The 26,298-nt window shown below is 41.4% G+C and overlaps 3 protein-coding genes across 6 annotated transcripts; 1 reads left to right on the forward strand and 2 right to left on the reverse strand.

The window, feature by feature from the left end:
• Positions 1–487: 487 nt before the first annotated feature.
• exoc5 (exocyst complex component 5) lies at positions 488–13,525 on the reverse strand. Its single transcript, XM_074661646.1, has 18 exons — positions 13,308–13,525; positions 11,763–11,857; positions 10,094–10,241; positions 9,773–9,967; positions 8,304–8,368; positions 8,036–8,064; positions 7,825–7,934; positions 7,568–7,612; positions 7,332–7,472; positions 7,168–7,250; positions 6,857–7,066; positions 6,599–6,746; positions 6,400–6,508; positions 5,149–5,269; positions 4,926–5,012; positions 4,695–4,803; positions 4,288–4,503; positions 488–3,566 (listed from the first exon to the last, which is right to left on the reverse strand). Exons 1-18 carry the CDS (start codon positions 13,332–13,334, stop codon positions 3,378–3,380), a joined length of 2,127 nt encoding a protein of 708 aa, XP_074517747.1. The 5' UTR covers positions 13,335–13,525; the 3' UTR covers positions 488–3,377.
• A 25-nt stretch (positions 13,526–13,550) lies between these two features.
• On the forward strand, positions 13,551–19,614 carry ap5m1 (adaptor related protein complex 5 subunit mu 1). Its single transcript, XM_074661647.1, has 8 exons — positions 13,551–13,776; positions 14,649–15,309; positions 15,400–15,627; positions 15,710–15,849; positions 17,172–17,257; positions 17,360–17,472; positions 17,672–17,768; positions 17,858–19,614. Exons 1-8 carry the CDS (start codon positions 13,709–13,711, stop codon positions 17,938–17,940), a joined length of 1,476 nt encoding a protein of 491 aa, XP_074517748.1. The 5' UTR covers positions 13,551–13,708; the 3' UTR covers positions 17,941–19,614.
• LOC141783992 (uncharacterized) lies at positions 19,494–24,545 on the reverse strand. 4 transcript variants are annotated; one of them, XM_074661650.1, is made up of 8 exons: positions 24,463–24,545; positions 22,805–22,873; positions 22,472–22,715; positions 22,272–22,354; positions 22,030–22,089; positions 21,859–21,942; positions 20,983–21,097; positions 19,494–20,887 (listed from the first exon to the last, which is right to left on the reverse strand). In XM_074661650.1, exons 3-8 carry the CDS (start codon positions 22,668–22,670, stop codon positions 20,466–20,468), a joined length of 963 nt encoding a protein of 320 aa, XP_074517751.1. In that variant the 5' UTR covers positions 22,671–22,715; positions 22,805–22,873; positions 24,463–24,545; the 3' UTR covers positions 19,494–20,465. The 4 variants fall into 4 exon arrangements, with proteins under 4 accessions (XP_074517751.1, XP_074517753.1, XP_074517750.1 ...); XM_074661652.1 differs by lacking the exon at positions 24,463–24,545 and adding an exon at positions 22,943–23,011 and having other exon boundaries at positions 22,805–22,854; XM_074661649.1 differs by lacking the exon at positions 24,463–24,545 and having other exon boundaries at positions 22,805–22,957.
• Positions 24,546–26,298: the final 1,753 nt, after the last annotated feature.

Genomic DNA, 26,298 nt, shown 5'->3' on the forward strand with positions numbered 1-26,298 from the left:
AGGCGTGGGGGAGGGTGGAAAAAAAAAAGGACTAGCACGCTAGTTTTGCGTCATCATAAGGACAGTTGTGTATGATTGCAGGAATCAAGGGAGAGTTTCATTAAGCCCCATCAGACTAGAGCTTGATAATGAGAAAAGTGAGCAAAGGAGGAGAGTTGGCAGCATTCACATCCTGCACAGTGCAGCTCCAGGCTGCCCAAGACTGAAGGTGGCGCGGCACCTGTGCCATTTTGGCCCCGGCATCGTATGGGCAGGAGGTCAAGGCCAGGGCAACATCTGCATCACATCAGAGGGCCTGGCTGTGTGCCCACATCAGGAAAGTCTCTCAGAGAAATCCTAAAGAATAGATTTGAAAGGACAAAGTGCTTTCTATGGATACCCAGTTTATACAGCATTCTTAACTGAACTGCACATATTCATGATTTTTACTGAAGGTAAACTGAGTTAAATAATCAAACAGTTGACACTGATCACATCTGTGGCATGATTTATAAATGCAGAATTTTATTATATTTGAAGTACGAGCCAACGCCATTTAGCATGAGAAACCCTGATTTATTCAGTATGAGGGCAACACGCTCTGCAGTGTGTCTAGTCACGATTACCTGACTAATTTTAACAGGGGGATCCTTAATACCGTCCCTGTCTCTCTGCTACAGTTAGACCACCTGAGTCATCTTTCCGATGGCGGGTAAAATACACCACCAAAATTGATACGAGCCGCCAGCACACTAAAGAGCAAATCATTATGCATCATTAGGTGAAGATTTAGTTTAAACGTGTTTAGCAGGAATTAAGCAAAGCTGTTGTTGACATGGATTGACTGCTGTAATGCTTTATTGTCAGTGCTCCAGGAGGCAGAGGGAGGGCCGGCCTAGTTGGGGTAGCAGCAATGCGCCGAAAGCAAGGATTTATGGGATGTTGGAGGACCAGCCGGGTGTGCAGAAAGAGTGGAGAGACAGGAAAGTATGGTTGATGATTTGGCAGGGGAGACAAAGGGAGGGAGATGCATGAAAAAGGGGAAACAAATAAGGGTATCTGTGGTCAGTGGAAAAGAGGATTCAGTTGCAGAATTTTGAAATTGTGTAATTGTTTTTACAGACATGAGAAGGTCCTATTTACATCCACAGATCTGATGGTTTGTGCTATAAATGACATACTGTATCTTCAAAACATTTGGGTTGAGGCCTCATTTTTAAAGCTTTGCTTAACTAAATTTACTTAAGTAACTATTACATCAACATCCTGAAGTCTCAACTTCAAGATTCCTGGAAAGGCGTCACTAATTCAGGGCCAATCACTGTGATATTAGGAGGGTTTCCTAGTACTTGAATGACTATGGGAAACATATTGTAGGTGCTTATTGAGTGCTTTTAGTTTTATGGAAGGATGTGGATGAGTAAAACTCCTGCAGCCTCAACAAGAAGTAGAATCAAAGGTGGAACATGAACAACTTGTCCATGGTCAGTTCAACCACAGATACGTTTCCCTCTCCTGTCCTGTCGCCCCTGTGTTTGTATGTGTTGGCGTCTTTATGTGTCTGAATGTGTATGCAAGAGCTGCTCAAACCGACGAGTAAGAGAGGACAGTCTTATCCAGCTCTCCAGTGTTGACAGTATTACTAATCCCCTCCACCTGCTCAAACACCCACCCCAAAAACACATCCCTCCCCCTCTTCCATGTGCCTGCGCTGGGAGTCCCTGGGGCCAGGCTGCGCCTCTGCCTCCGTCTCCACACCAGTTATCGTCCCTGGCCCGGCTCCGCTTCCCCAACCCCTTCCTGCGCCGCGCACATTAATCGCCGCAAAAACAAATAGTTTTCGAATGTTTGGAAAAGACCCACTGTTTGCATCAGGGCCTAACACAATAATTTTTACAAGCTATCCAGTTGTGATTAGGGATGAGAGAATTGAATTTATGTGGCATTGATAATATTAATATTAGCCTAATTAATTATGTTGTTTGAACTTGCACAGCACTGTGTGTACCTTCTACACAACACTAACCAGCCGGAGCTGGAACTGAGCTCTCAGGCGTCTCTATCTCCCCGGCTCTCCCCCAGTCCATGACTACTGCACACAATTCATCAACTCGTAGATATCTAATCCCCTCTGGCTCTGCTCACTTCCTGAAGTCTAAGAAAGAACTTTACTCTGATGGCAAGAATTCCCATGAATACTTGATGACTTCTATAGAAAGGAAAACTGTTTCATCTCACTTTGAAAGTGACATTCGCGGAGAGAACTGGCCAAACTTTCTATTCACAGCTCCCCATTTATTAAGGATTTTCAGAAGAGGGACAATAATAAAATGAAACATCTTTTTTTAATGAGTCACTAATTAAGGTAAACAGCAGTACAGTGGGAGCAGCTTGGCGTAGGAGACGGTTTCAGCCATCAGGGAAATGATCGGCCTTCTTTTTTTTAGTGCAGAAGACAGTGACTGAGACCAAATAAGCCCTGTGTGAAGATGTCCCCTCTAGTTTGTTTCCTTAATCAGCAGAGGTCAACATTTCAATGTCCCCTGACCCAGAAACACTGCAGATCCAGCCAACAATGTCTTTGGACTGTGTGCGCCGCTGGATGAGCAAGTGTTGATCTGTGCAATTACAGTGACACATACTCACTGACCCATCACACCAGTCATCTTAGCCTAAGAAGGGACCACCCAAACCTCCAGGGAGGTTCTCAGACCTGTTAATAGTTCAGATCACACTTCTCTGTGATGGCCTCTTGACCTCTACTTTGTTGTTAGAGGTTAAAGGTTAGAGAGGTGGTCATGTGTCTCTCTTTGCCAGACAGAGCTCTGTATCTCGTGCTTGGTGGGGCTGTCTCTGTCAGGTCCCTACACTTCATTAGACGTGTAGCTGCTCCCAATACACAGTGCTACTGCTGCCCTGATGTCTGACGTTACAGCGTGATTGTTGACAGTCTCCCTTTACAGCAGCTTCGGGGTCTATTCCTGTGCACAGTTGCAGCCACAGAATTTATATATTTGGCACAATCAAAAAAAAAAAAGTTTCTTTTTACATAAGCACACAAATCAATGTTGTCCATTTACTTATAATAAGTCAGAACTCTTAGCCATGTGGATTGGTGGTGGATTAGTACTTAAAAACAAATGAAATCTGAAGTCAATAGACATTTAAATTTCTTCAGCTTGGAGAAATTAACAATGAAAAAAAGGTAAAATGCACATTTCCCACATTCAAGGAGCAGTAGCCTTTGTCTCCATGATGTACAGAGCAACCCCAGTAAAGTCTGTATGCTGGGGCCAGGCCGATGCTTTCTCTGAAGCAGGAACAGGTATCTTCAAGGTGCATCGTTTCATCAAAGCATGGGTTACTGGACGGAGGGCAGCAAGGTGTTGAGTCAGTCATTAACTGAAGTGTCGGCCCAGTCTGGCTGAACGGTAGTCCACTCTGAGCTGGACGAAGGCGTGCAGGAGGTTTCGGTCCAGATTGGTGAGCTGCTCACCTGAACAGACCTGCTTCAGGTTGTCAGGGGCAACGACCAGGAGGTTACAGAGGGCGTGGAGTGTGTCGAAGAGCTGCAGCACCAGAGGGACCTGGAGAACAGATAAGTACACTAACTTATTATACCATGTAAACTAGATACAGTATATAAGTTATTCCCTGCATACCTGCAAGGCTGTCATGACAAATGCTCTAAACTATAGATCACAGGTTTCATTGTATTGTGACTGAAGGTGCAAAACAAGATGTGCATGTAGTATTAAAATGCACCCTGTCATATCTAATATCAATATCTCTATAGTCACAGTGCTTGAAAAACATGGCCCATCTCCTCCATTTCTGCATGTACTTGTAATGTTGTACTGATATGATTGGCCAATTAATCGAGCGAAAAATGTTTTATAACCTATTAATCACGTTAAGTAATTTATCAAACAAAAATGTCAAACATTTAAAGGTGCCAGGGTCTTCTATGTGAGAATGTGCAGCTTTTCTGTATAATAAAATAATTACCTTTTAACAGCTGTTGTCACAAAATAAGCAATTGGACATTGGCACCTTAAGGTCTGGGTATTTGCGATTACTTTTTATAGATTTATCATTTAAAAGAATTGATGAAATAATCAATGATGAAAATAATTCTTAGTTGCAGCCCTTTTGTATATACTGAATGTGTAAAATCACCAAACGATTGGAGCATTCACCTGAATTGACCTAACCACTTTATGTAACAGACACAACAAGGGTCTTTGTTGGAGGAGCCATGTTTTGCCCTGTGACCAGTGTATCCTGGACCTCTGCCCCCCCGCTCACCCTGAAATCCTTGGCGCTTCGTCGGTATTCAGCCACGTCGCAGATGGCCAGCATGCCTCCCATTGAGCTGTAGCTGTACTGCTGCAGGTGCTCGTGGATGAGCCGGTGGAAACGAACGCCCAACTCCGTCAGCACTGTGTCCACGTTTTTCCCATCCATGGACTTCCGCACGTGCTCCACCTGCCGACTGACGTAGGCGCATACCTTGGAGCAGGCCTGCCGGGCGGGGACACACACAGGGACACATGGAAAACATGCTGACAAATACCAAAGGTAATTCAAAAACATTCAATGTTTATTCTAAGAACAAGATAAACAGATGTAAGTGATTTGCAAATCGCATTTGCTGATTTGTTTCACTTTGCATGTGAGCTCAGTGGTGGAAGCTGAGGCCTTGTATCTCTTACTGTAGTGTACTGGATCATGACGTTGTTCTCGTCCTCAGGCCTGAAATCAGTCTTTTTCTGCTCCGTTGCCAAGATGTGCTTCATTTGCCCCACCATGCAGTTTATTGTTCTATTAGTAGCAGAAAAATACATTGGAAAATGTTTTAAAGACCATTCATTGTTCTTTTATGGGTTTTTTGTTTGCACATATGAAACACATCACACCTAAGAGCAACTTCTAAACATACTGACCTGTCGATTCCTGTGTCCAGTTTCACTTCCATCTGTTCAATCACCTCTTTCTTCTTGTGCAGGCACTCTGCCAACTTTGGAGATGAGCTGGAGACACAGATTATAAAAAGGTAAAATCAGAGATCTCCCTTTCATCTAAAAGTATGTGATGATCAGAGGCAGTGGCAAGAATAACCAAATACTGTGGAATATACATGATTTTAACCTTTGACCCAGAACTGACCTTATTAGAGGCATGAGCTGGTCGTTAAACTGCTTGTCAAACAAGTGGAAGATAGAGTTCGCCTGTTGAACCACGTCCAGGAAGTACAGGTTGGCATTCTTGGCATCTGATGAGGGAATCGCTGTAGATCAAAGAGAAAGAGAGGAAGTCCCAACAATAAACCAAAATGTAGGTAAAAGGATACATCAATATGATTCACAAAGGGGAGGAAAACCACTGTTGCCTGCTCTCTATGGGTTGAAACTACAGAAATACAACGTACAAAACACATTCACAGCGATATTCAGTGTTACATTTCTTTGATGAAGAATATACCTTATGAATTGAGCACTTGGAGATGAATAAATATGTTTAGTTCCACTGTAGCTGCCTGAAAACGATAAGCTACGAACCTCCAATATTCAGCCACAATGAATGAAAGGAAATGCCACAAAGGGCCACGACCTGCTATGCATCATGGTAATTTGGATATTTCTATTTTTTTGTTAACTGCCATCAAATTAGTTGGTTGCATCATTGAATGGTATCCATAGCAACAAGCATCATCTGGTTCCTTACAAGGTAAAAGGCTATTAACAGTAGTAGGTGCATGTAACTTCACCAACAGTGTATTATCTTATTTTTTTTTTCCTTTAGGTGTCAAAAGCAAAACAACAGTGGTGACGTCACGTGTTTCAAACCACATGATGCATCTTCGAGTTCACATTTATAAGTCACAACAGGCGATGGGGATATTTGCCTTCAGGTAGTCATGAGTCACTGGTAAGTACACAACAATCTGTTCACAACTCTACGGTTTGTTTTTGTTAGCAGTCTGGAAATGATAATCACAGGATTTTACAGACAAATTGTAAATATTCATTATATATTTATTCAAGTTGTATATATTTATCACTGACCCATTGTATTGTTTCCCAGTTGTCTATTGTGTGTTTATGTAAAACATATATAACTTGTGCTATCATTAAGGTAAGATAGTTGACTGCTATAATCTACTGGAAATGTTCCTTTACGAGTTAACAAGGACGACCTGAATGCACCGTTAATTTGAGTTTCTCTGATGCTGGACTGTGTCATCTAGAATTGTCTGTGGCCTGCATCCCTTAAAGAATTCAGTCCCTGATTTGGGACACAGTGCCCCTGATTTGGGAAAAAGTGACAGTGTGGCACCAGTTTTAACTGCTTAACAGTAGGTCAGATCAACACACAGTAAATACAGATTGTCATTAGCATGAGCTGAATTGGATGTACCTGAAAGGCCAATCTCTAGGGCATAGTCGATGTGTTCCACACACAGATGGTCAACCAGCAGCAGGAAGATTGAGAAGGCGTTCTTGGGCAGGTCTGAAGGATCTGAAAGCTGTGTCACCCCAAAACAGAAAGAAAGGAAACACATTTAACTATTTTAGCCCAAGCCTAATTTTCAGACATTTGTTTTTAGTAGCCTCACCCTGTGGCATCTCTCAAAGGCATGACGTGTCTCCTGCAGCAGGTTGACAACTAGCTCTGGGGACAGAAAGGTCTCCCCATGGGTGTCAATGATAGGGCCAAGGGGGAGGTTGGTGCGCTGTCTGATCCGCTCCTTCAGTTCTTGGATACTGTAGAAAGACACAGATGATTATTATTTTTTTTACACCATTACTTCTTATCATTTTGTAAAACTTCCCGCACTGATTTTTGGAAAAATATGTGAGATCTAAAATCGGACCTGCCGGTGCCAATTAGGCGTTTCTGGTGATTTTTGGAGTCGTAGTAGCGCTGCAGAATCAAGGCACCTCGAGTGCGAAGGTATTCCCTCTCCATGTCAATGTAGCTTTCAAGGTATGATGAGAAGATGCTCTTTATCAGCTTGGACAGGAAAGTGTGCTTGTCTGAGCCCAGGTTGAATTCTGTCAGCTTAGTGGCCAATGTTGTGGTTCTGGAACAAGTGTAAAAGAAAGTGTGTAAAATGTAAGCATTAAGGTTACTGTGTAGACAGGAAGTGAATGAAAACAAATATGTGAACAAGAGAACCAATACCTGGTGTAAAGGTCATAGAGGTTCTTGAGGTACTGTTCTACATCAGAGTGTCGAGTCCCATCCAGTTTTTCTCTAACGTGGGCCTGCAGACACAAAGGTGTTAAATATGAACAAATAAAGGCATGTCTAAATAAAACTAAACAAATGAGAAATAATAGAAATACCTGCAATTTGTTTTCAAAGATGTTCTGGATGAGTTTGGCCATAACGGTCTCTGGGCTGCTGAAGACCTCGCCCACCTGCTTGTTGACTCTCTGGCAGAGGACTGCAGTGTCCTCAAACACATCATTCCTCATGTAGGCCCCCTAGGGAGACAAACAATGGGTTAACCATGAGTCTGTGGATATTACTGGCCAAAAAAAGTGGAATATTGTGTATAAGAGAAACTTTTTACACTCACTTCCTGACACTGCTTGATATAGACATCCACACAGTGTGCATAGCCCTTTAATGAAAAAAACCCAGAAGTTACTTTCCTGCAAGATTACATCACAAGTGCAGATTCAAAGCAACATTTAGAGACGTAAGAAAACGTACATATTAGAACAGTATATAAAATATGAAGCGAATGACTATCCCAATTATCAAAGACTGATGTTAGATTAAATGTGGACTAAAAATCAAATGTAGACATCAAATATGATTCTTCCAGGTCACCTTGAAATGTAATAGAACCGCTGCCACCTCCCGCATACGTCCAATCTCACCCCTGCGCTGGGCAGCTGTGAACTCCTGGATTAACTGCCGCTCCAGGTCATGGTACTTACCTAGGTAGGAACGCAAACAAACAAAGACAAAATAATATTATCATTTGTAGATAACTTATGCTGTATTTGTAATGGGGACAGGAGTTCTTCCACAAACTTACTTGCAATTTTTGCCTTGACATCTGCAAATCTGTCAGGGGAAAAGATAATTAATCTTCAAGAAGACAATTGCAAATTATATGCATTTTAAAAAGTAAATGAGTGTTTAATTTCTAGAAACATAATATGATACTGAATTAAAGACTTTTATACTCGATATATCCCGCGTTGGGCTTATACTGTGAGGAATAATCTACATCACTAATACACCACCTTCCCCTTGTTTGACAGTGCTCTTGTCTAAAGCTGCCTCCAGGATACCTGACTCACCTGTCGAATGGCAGCTCCTGGGCAATGAGATGCAGCTTCTGAATTATATCAGCAGCCTCCTTAATCTGAAGGAGAGAGAGAATGAGTGAGTGTGTGAGAGAGAGAGTCAGGTGAGGCAAAAAGAGAGTGAGTGCACGACAGGACCATGAGAGGTGGACATCCAGACAGAAAGCTGGCAGGCCGCCGGCGGTGTCTCCACTTGGGGGATCATCATTTTAGCGCTGCCCTCCTCCACCTCCCCATGTTGAACAGGGAGCTGATAACAGACAGGCTGCGCTCACCTGGGCATCGGCAGCAGCAACAGCAGCAGCAGTCCTGACTTAGCAGCACATCCAACTCTATATTGGCATGCCTTTTCTGAATGGGCTGTAATCCCACAGGAGTCTAAATCGCCTTCAATAATCTGTCCGGCCAGGGATATCTGTCTTAAAAAAGGGGGCCCTGTCGAGAACCCCCCTCCCCCCGCCCCTCCTGACATACACACTGGCTGAAAAAGCCCCAGACCTACGAAAGGCCCGCCGTCCGCAACTCCTCTGTTCCCGCAGATGCCTGCCTCAGCTAACATCATTACTCTGCTCCCGTGAGGAGGATCCAGCCTTTCTGCTCGGCGAAGGTTTTCTAAGTATCTGTCCCCCAGCTAAGATTAGCTAAATCCCATGTAAGTAATGTAGCCGTCTCCCTGCAGTCAGGGTTTAGCAGCACTTGTCTCCACGCTGGCGGCCCAGCCCTCCCTTTCAGAAGGATTAGCAAAGCCATCCCCCTTCAGCTATTCACTTGCAGCTTTCCTCTTTCCCCCTCGTCTGGAGGTATGCTCAGGAAAAAAGGAATCTGGCCAGATATTTCTGCATGCCTCTCCGGAAAACTAGCTCCATCTCCAGCTCTCGTCTCTGGGATTGACCCCCAGACTCGCTGCTCTGCATCCACTAATGATGTTGCTACTAACAGGAATTAATCTAAAGCATCCCAATCTCCCTACTGCCACTTACAAAACTGCAAAATCAAACTTTCAGGGGTCACTTGTCTAACATCAACATAGTCCCTGTGTAGGCAGGAACTAAGTAAAAGTGTGCAAGTCATCTTCCTGCATGCATGTTATCGCCGCCCTTACATGTACCATAATGCCACAAGCTCTTTGCTGCTGTAATGCGACACAAAGCTGAGGACCAACCAAATTCTCGCTCCCAGACAACCTCCTGTAAATGCAATTAGGGTTGACATGAGCATGTTGACATCCATGCTAGTCAATCAGCCAGCTATTGTCAGACAGCAAATGACAGTTTATTAATCCAAATTAGCCGAGGGATCCAACTAAAGGGATAAACTTGACAAATTAATATGGATGGTTTACCTCATAATCCTGTTCATTCTCACCTCCAGCAGTGTCACAGCGGGGGTCCTCGTCAGTGGTCACACACACACACACACACCTCCACTGAAGTGAATGGAAGAAACAAATGCAGAACACTCACCTTCTCTGGGTTATTGAAGACGTCACTGCGTAACTCCCCATCCAAGAACTCGTTGAAGTAGGTCATCAGACGCTGAGCTTCCACGGCCCTCTGCCGAGGCGTGTTCACCCCCTCCAGCTGGTCGCCAAGGTGACAAACCTTGGTTGCCACATAGCTGATATGCTCATCGAGCTCCTGGAAATGCTGAAAGGCCACCTGAATTGACAAAGAGCAGAGGGAATGTAAAGACAAGATAAAGTCATTCTGTAATGTGATGAATAAAAAAAGAAAGCTCAAAGACATGCAGCAAGGTGTGATCGGCTGCTTGACAATACAACATACCTGGTTGCTTCTCTGCAAGTCTTGCACTTTGTGGGCAAATTCCTTGGCCTCACGATGACACTGATGCTCAAGTTTCTCCACCCGCCGCTGGATCTTCTCATCCAGCTGCTTCAGCTCTTCTATGTGGTTCTCAAATTCTTCCAACAGCCTATCACAGAGGAAAGAGACTGTAGATCCAGAACTTCACAGTGGCCTAATCAACATACACTACAGGTAAAACACACAAAAACGGTCTTACTCTGGAGGAGTAATTAGGTATCACAAGTTAAACCTGTCCCACTGACCTCACAGTTATAGTTATAGTTATAGTTAGTTACAGAATCGTGCCGGAGGCTTAATTCCTGGGTCCCCAGACTTAAGAAGCTCTGAAAACTAGCAACTTCGTCAGCTGCATTTTAAGTGCCATCAGGACTGCAGAGCAAATGTTCTAAGTCAGCACCACATTTCACAGAGAAGGAAACATCCCAAAATGATGAGTGTATAATCTCTTGACTAATTCCTTCAGCAGTGGCTACAGCTTAAAGACATCTCCCATCCCTTCCCAATAGACACTCATTCCCTGGCTGGTGACTCACAGTATGGTGGCCTCCACAGATATGTTGTCTCCGACTCTCCACTAAGAACTTCCGAGGAGGTGGTGGTAACAGTTTTGTGGAGGACGTAGATAAGGCAGGATGGATCCACAGTATAGTTAAACTGTTAGGCATTTTTTGCTTACGAGAAATAACTCGGTCCCCAAGTGTAAACATAACAACAAGCAGTGAAAATACCATCACATAGATAATGATAGATATTTCATGTTTTTTTTTTCCAGCCTAACCATCAAAAACACAAAATGAGCATAGAAGAGACCAAGATGAGCTTTAGTAGGTGCAGGAGGACTAACTCAGTTTTACTCTGAGTGTTTAGAAAGTTGATACTGGCAGCTGCAAATAAAGAAATCTTGCTTTATTTCAAAAGACTTCCAACTTAACACACATCTTATTATTTTTCAAGTATTATGTTTGTAAAGATGAAACAATTTTTGCTCTTAACCCCTTAAAAAGTTGCAAAGAAGTGCAGACAAGGGCTGTAGTAAGAGGCAGGCTGTGGGAAATAGCATAATATAATATGAATAGAGATGGGTATTTTCTGGTTTATTAGCATGACTTGACATGATAGAAGAAGAATATCTTAATGTCAAAATCTAATCAACTTCAGTGAAAATTTGAAAGGATGAGGCGTAAATTACATACTGAAATAGGCTAGGAAGACAGTATTGAGTCATTTTAAGAGACTGCACCGTATTAGAGATGATCAGCTGTGTTACACTGTCAGCAGAATTTAGTGGAAAAGCTGCATTGCTTATTTATAAAGCTGTATTACTTGAAAACAAAGCTAAATGTACATGCAAGAAAAAAAGGATGCAGGAGTATATTACACAGCATATTATCTGATCTCTCTCTATAGTAAATGTTGATTGTGTAAAAATACTCTTGATATGGTAACATTGGGTTGTTTTTAAATTCATGTGAGACAGTAAAAATGTAGGCAACCAGGTGACAATGATATTCACCAAATTGTCACCAAGTGAGGCTAAAACCTAAAGTATGATAATCTACAGAGTTACTGACTCATGTTCAGGGGGAAGATGTGTACAGTTAATGTGAATGACAAGCGCCTTCAGTACCTTTTGGGGTCAAATGCTTCAGCTCCTCCTTTGGAGCCTCCTCCAGGTGTCCTCCATGCCAGCCTTTCAATGTACTCATCTGCATCAAATGGCTCCTGAAGGGGGAGAGGAAGTGGTGAGTGTACTGATCATAACCTCACACAAAAGGCAAAGCAAGGCTAGGCAGCTTTATTTGTATAGCACATTTCAGCAACAGGGCAATTCAAAGTGCTTTACATAAACATTCAAGAACATTGCGACAAAGTGCAAAAGAACATTGCGACATAATTAAAACAGTTATAAAAACATAAAAACATTAAAGATTAGAAAATAAAACAAGCTAAAAATAAAAGCTAGGATAGAAGCTTAAAAAGAATATAACACACAAGAGTAAAACTCTAGTGCAGTATAAGATCATTATCTGGTTTAATAAAAGGCAGTAGCTAACAAGAAAGTTTTAAGCTTTGATTTAAAAGAACTCAGAGTTGGAGCGGTCCTGCAGGTTTCTGGGAGATTGTTCCAAATATTTGGTGCATAAAAACTGAACGCTGCTTCTGCATGTTTAGTTGTGACTCTGGGGACACTAAGCAGACCTGATCCAGATGACCTGAGAGGTCTGGATGGTTCATAACAACAACACAAAGCGCCTGGGTCAGTCCTTCATGCTGGTAGCCATCAGGCTCCACAACCAAGGCTGATCCCCATATGAGAACTATGAGGACTTTAAACATACACTATCTGCAACCATCTTGGACTCTAACCACTGGTGCACTTTACACTATACATCCTATATACCACTTACTTTACACTATACATCCTATATACACTTACTTTACACTATACATCCTATATACACTTACTTTACACTATACATCCTATATACCACTTACTTTACACTATACATCCTATATACTCTTACTTTACACTATACATCCTATACACACTTACTTTACACTATACATCCTATATACTCTTACTTTACACTATACATCCTATATACCACTTACTTTACACTATACATCCTATATACCACTTACTTTACACTATACATCCTATATACCACTTTATAGACTGCACATACTGTGTGTACATATTACATTTATGTATTGATGGACTGCACACACTATGTTCACCCATTCACTCTGTATCTTTTATATTATTGTTTTTATAATGTTTGTATACCTTTACCTCTCCTGTGTTTCACTCTGTTTGCTGATGTTGCTGCTTTGACACCTGAATTTCCCTCTGGGGATTAATAAAGCTTCATCTTATCTTATCTTATCTTACACACAAAACACCATCTATTATAACCCTAAATGCTGGAAGAAGAAGAAAGCTACTACATGAATTACACCCTGCTATGACGTTTAACAGCATTTAGTCTAGCTTTTACTGCTCAATAACATTAACATTACCCCGAATAACTCTCCTGTCTAGCTTAGGACAGCTGTGTGGGTCATTATTCACCGTCTACACACACTCAGGATGAATGAGTAAGAACCTCTAAGCCATAACGTTAATGATAGTTAGCATCCCGGCTATCCTGACAGCTAACAGTCATCTTACCTCGAACAGCTGAGCAGTTGTCGCCATGGTTCCGGATTTCAGCTGGTAGTGAAAATGCAATTTAGAGGAAAGAGCTCAGAGTCGGTAATACCACCGACTTCCACATGGATTTGCTTGATTTCGTTCTCGTTTTGTGCCCTTTTGTTGTTGACAGCTAGCTGGTTAGCAGCTCCTCTGCTTCCGGTATGGGTGGAGAAGGGTGGCAACGGTTGCTTAGTACTGCGCACGCGCGAGTGACGTGTGATTGGTGTGATTGTTGTCACATGATGCAGAAACGGGAAGTGAGTTGCTGAGTTAGTCAAATGCATAACAGAGAGGAACATTATGATCTTCTGCACCTTAACATGCTTTTATGTTAACATTGAAGTCACAGAGTAGTCTGTACATTGAAGACTGGACAAATGAGTGTGCGTGCTTTGTGGATTATCTCTCAGGTGAAGGGAGAAAATGTGTCAATACGCTTTACAAGGTATGTATATGAGTTCACGTTATAATAATAATCATAATAATGATAATAATAAATGTATTTATATAGCACTTCTCAAGACAGATGTTACAAAGTGCTTCACAAGACAATAAAAGCAGATAAATAAAGTAAAAGATATGATAACTGCTAAAACAGAACATCACAGAACATATCAATAATAATAGAAGTGGTAAAATGGTAGGACAAGTTGATAAAACAAATATACAGTATATAATAATAATATAATAGTACATTTATTTATATAGCACTTCTCAAAACAGATGTTACAAAGTGCTTCACAAGACAATAAAAGCAGATGAATAAAGTAAAAGATATGATAACTGCTAAAACAGAACATCAGACAATAAAAGCATAATAGAGTAAAACAAATATGTTAACTGCTAAAACAGAACATCACAGAACATCTCAATAATAATAGAAGTGGTGAAATGGTAGGACAAGTTGATAAAACAAATATACAGTATAAATACATAGATGTGTATAAATGTACACATGCGTCCAGAAACGGATGTATACATACATATATTTATACCCTTCTACTTATAGGAATGCTATCCTAAAAAAATGTGTTTTCAAAAGTTTTTTAAAAGTGGATACAGAGTTAGATGATCGTATCTCTATAGGAACTGCATTCCAGAGTTTGGGAGCCCTGACAGCAAAAGCCTGATCGCCTCTTGTCACAAAATTGGACCTGGGAACAGCAGGAAGTAGCTGATAAGATGATAATGGCTCTCATGTTCCTGTTTACAATAATGTAGAAGACCCTTGCAGCGCTCTAATCTCGTAAAATATCTGCTGTCACACTGTTTGCAGCCTACAGTGTTTTGTAATGTTTTGTGTCTCCCCCCCCACAGGAGGTTTGCTACTGTGGAGCATCGTGCAAAGAGCCTGGCAGGTTCCTCATACACAGCAGTCCCAGAAGACAACGCTGTGCTGCACCTCCTGCTCACTGAGTTGGGTCTTTCAGACTCAGACAAGTCCTATGTAGCTCTCAGAGATGATTGCCTTCATCGTCAGCGATCACCAGCCATGGAGCTGCGTGTGGACGGTCCTGGAAAGGGAACACTCTGGCCAGTGTTGACCATCTCACAAGGGCCTCTTACCCTAGCTTGCCTGCCTTTAGTGGATGCCCCTGCTGAGCCACGGCCACCCCTTGCCAGCCTTCTCTCTGTCTCCCAGGGCCTCACACTCTTGGCAGGTCTGCAGACTTTTCTTCTTGGCTCTGGGGGTAAGCCTGATAGCGAGGGGCTGGCCTCTCGCCTGGCGATGCTGCCCTCTATACTCTTGCAGGTTTGTCCACTTGGCACACCCCTGGATGTGCCACTACTGGGGGCACCTGCTACACCCACAGTGCCCACTCCCACTGGGAACCAGAAGCAGCCAGCCTGGAAGACGGGGCTCCACCGCGGTCGAGCTGTGGTGAACATAGCACTGATGGAAACAGTGCGCTCCATGCAGTATGGTAACCAGGGCGGACAGGACCTGTGGGATGTTTATGGCACTGTGACATGCAAAGTAAGATCACAGTGAAGCAAAGCAAGTAATGTTATAACTTTTGTGTCCATTCTTTTCCTTCATTCTACCTTTTTGTCTTTCTGTCAACAGTGTGAAGTGGAAGGGGTGCTCCCAAATGTGACAGTGACCCTCACACTGCCACCAAATGGTTCTCCACTACAGGACATCTTGGTCCATCCTTGTGTCACCTCACTGGATTCTAGTATCCTGACTGCCAGCAGCGTGGATAACTCTGATGGCTCGGCCTTCTCTGGGCCATATAAGTTCCCCTTCTCTCCTCCTCTGGAGCCATTCAGACTATGCAGCTATACATCTCAGGTATAAAACAAACATACTAACATACTTCTAATCCCACGCATTAGTGTTAATGTCATAAATGATTCCTGCAATTTTTCATTAGGTCCCTGTTCCCCCTATTCTCGGTTCATATCAACTGAGGGAAGAAGAGAACCAGCTGCGTGTGTCAGTAACCCTCAAACTTCACGAGAGTGTGAAGAACAGCTTTGAGTACTGTGAAGCACACCTGCCATTCTTTAACAGGTACGCAGCACAAGAGGATGTAAACGTTTAGACCTCAGCACCTTCCAGTGTTTGTTTCTTGTAGCGCGAAGAGCTTTAATGCCTCTCAGTCTGTGCCATCTTTGAGGGTAAATTGTCATCCTGATATCCAATCAGAAATTAAGTTCTCTTTTTTAACAGTGTAGGATTAGTGTTTACAAGATTAAGAAATCTGTTTTGTGTCAAACTAAATTCATGAAGTTCTATGAGACATCATTCTGTTATAGCACCTGAGAATAATAACTTATAGATATAGAAGTTGGATAATCAACAAATCTAATTAAAAGTACGTAAAAAAATATTTTTATTAACTACTAATAGACAAATTTCCTAGCTATTACTGAAGTAAAATTAATTCCAACTGGCAATCAAATAAAAGCGTCAATGAGATCATTTGTTTTTAAAAAAAATTAGAAACATCACTTATTACACTAGCGACATATTATTGATTTTTATCTATTGCTTAAACATTTTCTCCCATAATTCATAACTGTTTTATGGTCTCTCGCGTGGGCCTTTGTAGGGCTGACCCGAATTCTTCAAAGCTTTGGCGGTTGCCATGGTAATCGACCTCCAAATCAGTGTTAGAATGCTTTGTTTTAGTTAGTTTTTTTATTTTATATAAATATGTAATAATAATAAACATGAAATAAGGAATAATCACACAACATTATTCATATTCAACATTAATTATTATTAGTTTTTCTCAGACGAATATTGCTGTTTGTTGGGTGTAGAGGTGCGTGTGTGAAAAGTAGTATAGCAGCGGTGCTGTCCCGGGTACTGAAACCGCAGAGATGGAGACAGACAGACAGTAGAAAATGTCAGCCTGCTGCGATTCGCCACAAAGCTTCTAATACCTTCCAATATTTCTCACCGAAGCTTCGAAACCCCAAAAATGGTATTCGGGTCAGCCCTAGGCTTTTGTATAATATGGAACAGAGTCGTCTTGCGTCCTTTTTTAAACTGCAGTTTTCTTTGCAAAACACCTGCACTGGTCTCATTCCAGTGCACTAAATAACTCACCTTAGCTGAATAAATGAGCAAACCTAATAACCTAATCTACAAGTCTCAAACTCCACTCCATCATGTGCAACTATGAGATAAGATAACCCTGTGGGTTTTCTTGTAGAGCAGTGCAGATAAAACTCTCGTTTTAAAAATGACCCATCCAGATAAACAGTTCTCATGCGTCAAATCTGTTTTCATTAGTTGCCTCTCTGTTGATTAAAGTGGTTGAACCCAACCATTTTAATCAGTATGTTTGCACTAACATCTGCATGTGGGCTCTGCGTCTTGTGCAGGGATCAGATGGGTGTTGTGGATGTGAAGGTGAGCTCCGGACAATTGGATGTTTCAAAGGAGAAGAACCTGCTGGTCTGGGGCCTGGGTAGGCACTGTGCTCCTGAGCATCAATGTTGAAAAACACTTTAATGCAGCTGTATATTTGAAGAAGAAACTAATGAGTAGTTTTCCCTTCACTGATATTTAGGACAAAAGTTCCCTAAATCTCGTGAGGTCACAATGGAGGGCAAAATCATCTTTTCTGGGCCGACACCAGGACCTACTGACCCCCTTTGCACAGAGCTTACAGCCTATATTAAAGTAAGTTAATATGCATGGTGATAATCAGAAGCCTGATTGAAAGATTTGCGATTCATGATTCAGTTTGTTTATTTACACCTACAGCATGTTGCAGCAATGTTTAAACAGCTAATGGGATAAGGTCAAATGGATAAGGGATCTATTAAAATATAATCATTAGGTTGTAAAGTGATTAACACTCCCACCGTTATCTTCACAGTTGTATTTCAAAGTGCCTGACATGACGCTCTCTGGGTGCTGTGTGGACCAGCATTCAGTGCAGGTTTATTCCTCTGCCAAACAACGGATTATAACATGTAAGCTTACAATAGATTTTTGTATAAGAAATTTTGGCTGAAATCACGTTTTCTGAAACAAAAAAATTATCTGTCTGTCTTGTTTTCAGCCCGAGAACTTCAATCCAAAGAGTACTTCATATGGAATTCAACAGGAATGGCTCCGGTATCCTCTGGGCAGATGATGCTGTAGCGTGGCTACATTGAGAGCAGCTCGGTGGAAAGGTGCTCAGTTCACTATACTGTAACGGGACTGTCGAGCACATACTGTACAGTGATCCAGACTGGATGTGTGAAAACTTTTTACTATCCTGTTGTTACTGCAGAGCTCACAAATGATGTAAAATCTACTAATTATTTTGACTGCTATCTAAATTTTCTATGTTATCGATTATTTACATGTTAAAGATTGAATAATATTGCTTTTATTCAGTACAGTTCACAATTTGCAAACTTTTACTGACAGAAGTATTGATTTTGTTGATAGATGGCGCTTACAAAAAAAACCTGCCCCTGTAGTTAAACTTCTTTTATCCCCCAACCTTCACCCTCCCCTCAAATTTATCCCATTGCAGACACAAGGGCCACCCCTCGCTCTGACAGTCCCACTTCAGTGACTCTCCATCAGCCGGATAATTAGCAGCTGGGGCCTTGTCATCAGCTGTTGTGGGCCTGGAGGAGAGGGGCGGCTGGGCTGTGAAAGGCCTGGCTGCTCTGGCCAGTGTCTTGGCTACAAAAGGCTCCTCTTTTAGAGCTGGCAGGAGTCCTTGCCCCCTCCACCAATCACTCCCCCACCCCTTTTGACCCCATCCCCGCCCTGTCAACTAGTGGCTAGTTCAAACACTCAACCTTTCCAGCCAGACTGTGATTGAGCGCTGACCCTCTGGCCCTCTGAGACTTTAAAGCAGCCGGTCCCATTCAGCGAGCAGGACCTGCCTAATTGGTGAAAAAGTCACAAGGATGGAAGTGGTTGGGGCGCCTCTTGAGGTTGCGAAGGTGCTTTAACTTAATTAATGTAAAATATTTGATCTCTATTGTTGTAACACAAGTGTCATAGACATCCTTTTATAATCAATACATAATTATAAAGAAATTAGTTAAAGAAGGGAATGTAGTTCCAGATGTTTCTCACTGTTTACTATTATTTTACCTGAACTATGATGGGTTTCATTCTACTATGCAAACTCCACCTCAGCATATTAAGTTAAATGAATAACCAGCCGATGAAGGGTTAAACCAGAGGAGATTGTGCCCCACTATTCCACAGCAGCCAGACTCCTCTGAGTGCCCTCATTGTCTGCTGTTGGCCTCTTGTGCCCCTTGCTGGTCCAAATGCTACATTCTCACGTGGATTTCCACTCAAAAGGCTGACCATGACCAATCCTCTGTCAATTGGAACCAATTGCTCACACGGCATCCTTCACCTTCTTTTTATGTAGCGGTACGGAGTGGCAGACACCGAGACCTCTCGGCTCTCTCCCTCCACGATGATTTGGCTTTAAGGCCCAGTGTATGTGGCTAGCGAACTGGAAAAGGAGAAGTTTTTTTGAAGAGTTGGGCCACTCTAAATCTCCTCAGTATCCCAATATGTGGTCAGTCTGGCTCCTCGAGTCTGCAGTCAGTGGCCTCTCACTGGCAGACTTTGCTTTGTTGATTGAATGGCTTGCTAAGTAGATGGACTATTTTAATGTGTTGCTCTGCTCCAGTGCCTCCAGCTCATACCTTTGGGTCTTTAATTCTAAAGTGTTTTTCAGAATCATTAATTATTTATTTCATCATTGTTTACTCTTGTATACACGTATACAGGAACACTTTTGTACAATTATCATCAAAATAAGACAGTCCAAAATAAATTTGTGGAAGTAAAGCAGCAGTGTGGATTGTCATAAATCATGTTAATATATCACAAGGATGCACAGCCTTAAATGCTCAAAATGATCTTTCATACCAAAAGGTTTATACATCAAAACATTAACTACATTATTATGAACACTGCAACTGTTATCCACTTAACTGTGGGAGTTTACTTCACTGTGTCCCTCAGCCCAATAATGACACCCAGTGGTGGAGTACAATAAGGTTCATGTTAGACCTTTTATTTCTTTAATACAGTTTAATTCTTATTTCATCTATTGAAATAGTTCCACTCAACCACTGCCAGATAATCTTTGCTTGTTTAATTCCCGCCCAGCCCCTGCTGTGCGATGTGATCCCGGCAATGTTCATCTTTGCACCGTGCCTGAGGACCAGGCTTTTGTCGGCCACTGTGGCCCCAGGTGTTTGGTAGGAGTCCAGATCCTCTCAGCCTCTCTAAACCCGCTAAGAGCCGGCCTCAGGGAGACCACTTGAAGAATGATGGTGCAATTAGCAGTTTCCTGTTTTCAGTCTAATTATTCTTCAAGAGCCACAGATCTTTTCAAATAATGGGATATCTTTATACTGAGGGATTCTTTTGTGCTAATTTCTATAACAAATGCCCAATAATAGAGCACAAGTTTCAAAGCTGGATGATTTGAATCCCAACTCTTTGAACTAAATATAAATTGTTGGATGTTTGCTATCAATATTATAGTGAGGCTACATGAGCCTCAGACTCACTGCCTCGAGTGTTCTCACTGCTTTCACCTGTAGAGGGCATCATACACTCAGCCACGATGAGAAGAATCCCCGGAACATCAAGAGTTTTGTTTGTATTGCAAGTTGTTTGACTAAGTGTTCTTAGTCCAGTTTATTGTCCCAGATCCCTCTTGCACCTATTATCCTCGCTGTCTGACAGCTTCTGGCAGGCTCAGGCCACAACCAACTATCCCTCTGTGTTTTACCCCTTTCTTCTATTTCCCTTCCAGTTCTCCATGATAAGTTTTTGTCTAAAGACAGTCCTCTGTGTCCAGATTGTTGTGTTCTATCCTTTCTGTTTCTGGGAGCTTGTGCTCCATGTGTCAGGATCCCGTCTTCTCCTTTGCACAGGAGCTGTTTGTTTGGCTGGTTACGCTGTCTCTCTTCACAGAGGTGAGGCAGAGATTTTGGGTCCAGAAGGCAGCTGGGGTCCAGACTTTCTCCTGTGGTCTCATCCCAGAAGATGTCCCTCTCTGTGGGCCTTCTCACAAGTTTCAGCTTCTGGATGCCTTCTGTACCTCCAACTAGAGGGCCAAATGAGATTGGAATCAGTAGACCACATTCAGGTATGTTTTTTTGTATCAAGCTGGCTTGTTAGATTAATAATTTGCAGTCTTACCATTAACTGAGTAGACAACCTTATGTCTTCTTTGCTCTCTGGCTTGTCGGAGGTGAGCTCGCCGATGCTGATGAGCCTGTTGAGCGAGAGCTGTCTGGGCCTCCAGGAATCCTCCCTAGAAAGACCACAGAGCCTTAAGAAACCAGAGGTGGCAAGTAACTAAGTACATTTACTGTACTTAAAGCACAATTTTGAGGTACTTGTACTTCACTTGAGTGTTTCCATTTTATGCTACTTTTTTACTTCTACTTCACTTGGCTATATTTCAGAGGGAAATATTGTACTCCACTACTTGACAGTTGTAGTTACTGGTTATTTTTCATATTTAGATTTGACATAAAAAAAAACATGAAAAGCTTATAAAATACAATGCATTGTTACAGATTAAACTAGTATTCAACCTTTTTGGCTTCTGTGCCCTTACAAAAACAGCAGTGTCTAATGCCCTTGCCAAGTTTCAGATGTCTATCAGTTTTTAGTTTGTAGTTTAGTTAACATATTCCATATGGACAGACATGGATGTAAAGCAAACCATTGTGACTGTCAAGTTTATACTTTTCTTTGTGTTCGGACCGTGTATCTAATAGTGGCGGCTTTTCTGTTCCCTGTACCCTGAAAATAGATCCCATTGAGAGCAGTCATGGCTGTAGACCACCCTACTTTCCACTCCACCAACACTTTAATCAGATCCACTGGGATTAGAAGAGCCCATACTCACAGCTGTCTCTCTCTCTCTCTTCTCCCACTTTATTTCCCCCCATCTCTCGTAAGCACTGCTGCACACTTTAATTTTGCCTCAATATAAAAAGGGATGATCTGAATTATTGATGTTATAGATGCACTTCAGCTCTTCTGTACTTTGTCAAGATGCTTTACCTGAATCATTCTGCCGGTGCCAGAGTGTCCTGTCTGGCCGATTGTAGAAAACAGGTGGACATCCCCATCTCTGCAGTCCCTGCCCTACAACAAACATCAAATTCCTTATTGGGTTTTGACACGGCATGGGGGCAGTGATGCAGGGACAGTTTCTCTCTTTTTTTTTATTACCATGGCAATTTGATTGGCAGTGCTTGTGTGGCCAATTTGAAGGACCAGTGGGTGCATTGCCTGAGGAGAGATAATGATGGCATGTCTGGATAAAACTCACAACCAGTCAGGAACAATAATGCAAAATTTTGTCTGCCAGAGTCCCAGCACTGGATTGAACAGATGAGAAACGTCTCATATTAATCAGGAAACAATAGCCTGTTAATAAAACTATATTAGGTAGCTGATCTTGCCGTGCTAACCTGGGGTCTTCGGGGTGGATGGGAGTGAATGATGCTTGAATTGTTACTTTGCTTTTGTGGGAGGATTCCTGCAAAGCATGGTTCTTACAGCACACACATGCACACACTGTTATCTAATATCACAACACAGAATGGTAAGTAAAAAAAAATGATAAAAGCCTGAGTGTGAATGAAACATTAGAGCCAGGAGACGTACTAACCTGAGAGTTTGGAAAGAGTTATTTCCTGTCTCAGTGGAGGTAAGATTGTCTTCTTCTTTCCCAGAGATGCTGACGGCTGCTCCACAGTGACCGGCAGAGCAGGGAGGCTCCATTGTGGTTCAGGCTGCGTCCCCTCTTCTTGCAGGCTTTTACATGGAGCTACTTTATGCAGCCTGGGTCTGGAGCCTGTGGAGCCCATTGTCTTACTCTGTTTCCTAAAGCTGTCAAGCTGAAATACTAAATTCTACTCCAGTACAAGTGAAATATGAAAAAAGTTCAAAGTCAGTGTAGCTTTCTTCAAGGTTAGTGTTAATTACAGTTACCAAATCTCACCTTTTCTAATGTCTTCTATCAGACATGTAGGTGCTGTCACTGTAAGTCCACTGGTTTTACTGACATTTCCTGTGAAGTTGTGGAATAAAATCTTTATCAGTTACAGAATGACTTCATGTTTAAAATGTACTCTCCAACTCGCCCCATTTCTTCCAGCTGCTTCCAAACAAAGCTGGTGGTCTTTACGATTGTCCCGAAGCATCTCTGTCTGGTGCCAAAGTACAAACACAAAAAAACACTTGTGGTAGTGTACTTCATCTCTGCCTTCATTATAATGAGCTAGGTTTCTATGGTAACTCTCCCTACAGGTTACTTTGTAACTCATAAGTTAATGCTTGAAAGAACCTGTTATTTCCCTGCACCCACTTCCATGTTGGAAAGCCCATGAGGGGTGAGGAGCGAGACGCTTTCTTTGGGAAATTGTTAACCGACTGAAAAATCTGATTCATGAGTACTCAGAAAACCACAGGGAGTATACAAACACTGTTACAAAGGTGGATCGTGTTAGGCTGCATGTCAGGTTGTAGTTTCATCAGCCCCTTATTTACAGTACTGTACTTCATATCACTGCTGAAGCTTAAAAAGGTGACCTCCTTTCTGTTCTTGTTTGTTAGTGTAGTTTGTTTGTGTTTGGTATATAGACTGTAGGCTATATAGAGATGGATGACGTGTCTCTAATTAAAACCAAACCTTTGGGAAAAATTTGACATGTACTTTTACTTTTCAGTTTGGCCCATGTCCCATCTGCCAACAAGGAGGAGGTGGGATTTATGACCTGTATGGCAGCCAACCACCAGGAGGTGATCAAGATGTTTTGGCTTTACTCTTGGGGAGCTGTCATGCCTCCATCTTTATATACTGTACAGTCTATGGTTTGGTAAACTAGATTATGTGGTGATTATTTTCAAAACTGCTCCCTTTTTATATAGCCCGTTACATTATTTTGGCTAGTGTAGTGGCCATTTGTTGGAAAAATCAAAATCAAAATCAGACTTAAATCAAAGGGCCACTGACGCACCATGTGTATGTAGGTTTACGCAGGCAAAAGACTCCATGTGTTTCTGGTTTATTTATCCACAAAAAAGCAAGCAAACGAAGCTCAAAGAAAACATGGATGTCGCGGCCTCTCTTGTTCTGGTAAAAACCATAAACCCACCCAGGTGCATGCTGGTCCTACCTGCCTAACTATATAACCTTGGGTGCTCACAGTTTTACCCAATTTATAAACAAAATACCAATTACGCAACAAACTAAGTATACCAAACAAGAAGTTATACTACACTATGATTTTTTTTCCAACACACTATACTATGACTTTTTTTCCAACATACTATACTATGACTTTTTTCAGGTAAATAAATATGTTTCTTAAACTCTAAAGTTACAATCTTACACTCATTGTGAGTAATTGTTTTAATCAGCTGTTGCCCTCCTGCCCATCAGTCTATCCAAGTGCTCACCCACAGGTGAGCCTTGATTTCCTCTGACAATAACAGTAGGAAAGTATAACAAAAGTGATATAAAACGCCATGTTCCCTCACAATAATCTTGCATTTTCATCTAGCATCATTGGGGTGAATCTGACCTCTGGGTCGTTTGTTTATTAGCAAAGACATTAGCACAAGTTACACAGTTGAGTTGCGTAGCCGCTGACTGACCTCATTCACAAGAAACTCCAGTTCTGTTGTCTTCCTCCAGCCTCTCACTTACATCCCGTCCTCCATACGTCTGAAGCAGCTTCATACAGGACAGGTGTCATCATGCTAAAAAGCACTGATCGTCCAAAAACTGATTGCAGTTCGCGGGAGCGCGCACGGCTGCGTTTACGTGATATGGTTGTGACCTACGAGCCTACCTGTATGACCTAAGGCAGGGGTCAGCAACCAACAACCTTTAATCAAAAGAGCCATTTTAGGGCAAAAAAGAAAAAAAAATCTGTCTAGAGCCACAAAACATTTGAGCATTGTGATGAAGGTAACACAGTTTATAGTTTAAGTATATAGTATATTAAGTCTAATGCAGTGAGGGCCAAAGTGCAAATGTACTGCGGAGTATTAGGGCCAAACTGAGGGAAAAAAAATCGGCGATTTCGAGAATAAAGTCATAATATTACGAAAATAAAGTCGTAACATTACGAGAATAAAGTCATAACTTTACCAGAAAAAAAGTCTTAATATTACGAGAATAAAGTCATAACTTTACGACAAAAATGTCGTAATATTACGAGAAAAAAAAAAAAATAACACGTCAAATTACTACTTTATACTTTATAAAGACCTTTATATAAGACCTTTATTCTCATAATACCACAACTTTTTTTCTCGTAAACCTAGGACTTTATTCTCGTAATATTATGACTTTATTCTCAAAATCTCAGATTTATTTTTTTTCCTCAATGTGGCCCTAATACTCATACCACAGACTTACAACAATGATAAATAAAAATGAAAATCTAAACAAAAAAAGTTATTTATTTCCACTCATTTTTTAAAAAAAATCCACAGGGAGTCACTGGAGAGCCTCTCCGGAGCCGCAGGTTGCTGACCCCTGACCTAAGGTTAAAAGTTTAGATACCCTTACCCAAAGTAGAACAAAGGACAACAATGTTTTTGCATAACTTTAATAGCGTATGTATATTTTAAATGGATGGTTGTATAAAAATGTTTTAATGCTAAATAATTTTTTCTGATTGATATTTTGATCCTCACCAAAACCGAAAATAGTGATAATGTAGACTTTTGAAGAAGTCTACATTACAAGCCTACAAAGTAATTGTTTCATCAATACCTTTGTCCATCTTTGAAATATACAAACTTAAACACACACATGAATGAAATTAAAGTAAAGAGAACAATCATCCAAAATTGAGTATAGCAAAAAACTTTCTTTATATTGTATGTTGTCTTTGAATAATATACAGTATATGATGATACTATGAGCCAACAGACTGCATGACACAATATTTTCAAATGATTTAATTGAAAACTTTGATAGAATTAATTGAAAGAAATCAATTATTAATCATAAATTGAATCATAAATTAATTATTTATATACAGTATAGATATACAGTGGGTTCTTCCGTATTGCCTTATATACTTGGTATTTTTCCATTCAAATCAATGACATACAGATGAAATTTAGCCTTCTATTTATCAGTCCTACTTTTAAAATGTACCTAGTATAGAATACATTGAATAAAGTGCTATTCTTCATATCACCTTAGCTAGCTAGTAGGTTGTGTGTATTTTTCTAAATGTCTCAAATAATGTCCTATATTTTATGTTACTTATAAGGGAAACATTAATTCACCCACAAACATCTTTTGTTTCTTTCGACTTTCTTTTGACTGGGAGTTTGAGCAGGCGCTATTTCCATGGTCCAAGTGTGTGCAGTTGCTCCTGTTTTTTTGTTGTAGTTTTTTTTTTAAATAAAACGGTACGTTTCGGACTGTAAAAAGTGAAGGGATCCAATACTGCCCTCTGAAAAAGCGTG

The sequence above is a fragment of the Sebastes fasciatus genome, chromosome 15 (genome assembly GCF_043250625.1).
Source record: "Sebastes fasciatus isolate fSebFas1 chromosome 15, fSebFas1.pri, whole genome shotgun sequence".
In the NCBI taxonomy this organism is placed as follows: domain Eukaryota; kingdom Metazoa; phylum Chordata; class Actinopteri; order Perciformes; family Sebastidae; genus Sebastes; species Sebastes fasciatus.

What these genes read in the sequence shown, in the direction of transcription:
- ap5m1 (XM_074661647.1), top strand. Translation starts at nt 13,709, where the DNA reads ATGAGTGTGCGTGCTTTGTGGATTATCTCTCAGGTGAAGGGAGAAAAT. An exon ending in GTGTCAATACGCTTTACAAG is followed by an intron (nt 13,777 to 14,648) that starts GTATGTATATGA and finishes CCCCCCCCACAG; the next exon opens with GAGGTTTGCTACTGTGGAGC. An exon ending in ATGGCACTGTGACATGCAAA is followed by an intron (nt 15,310 to 15,399) that starts GTAAGATCACAG and finishes TTCTGTCAACAG; the next exon opens with TGTGAAGTGGAAGGGGTGCT.
- LOC141783992 (XM_074661650.1), bottom strand. Translation starts at nt 22,670, where the DNA reads ATGGGCTCCACAGGCTCCAGACCCAGGCTGCATAAAGTAGCTCCATGT. An exon ending in CTGCCAATCAAATTGCCATG is followed by an intron (nt 21,943 to 22,029) that starts GTAATAAAAAAA and finishes TGTTTGTTGTAG; the next exon opens with GGCAGGGACTGCAGAGATGG. An exon ending in GCACCGGCAGAATGATTCAG is followed by an intron (nt 21,098 to 21,858) that starts GTAAAGCATCTT and finishes TGGTCTTTCTAG; the next exon opens with GGAGGATTCCTGGAGGCCCA.
- exoc5 (XM_074661646.1), bottom strand. Translation starts at nt 13,334, where the DNA reads ATGGCGACAACTGCTCAGCTGTTCGAG. An exon ending in ACTTGCAGAGAAGCAACCAG is followed by an intron (nt 9,968 to 10,093) that starts GTATGTTGTATT and finishes TTGTCAATTCAG; the next exon opens with GTGGCCTTTCAGCATTTCCA. An exon ending in CCTTTGAGAGATGCCACAGG is followed by an intron (nt 6,509 to 6,598) that starts GTGAGGCTACTA and finishes GGGGTGACACAG; the next exon opens with CTTTCAGATCCTTCAGACCT.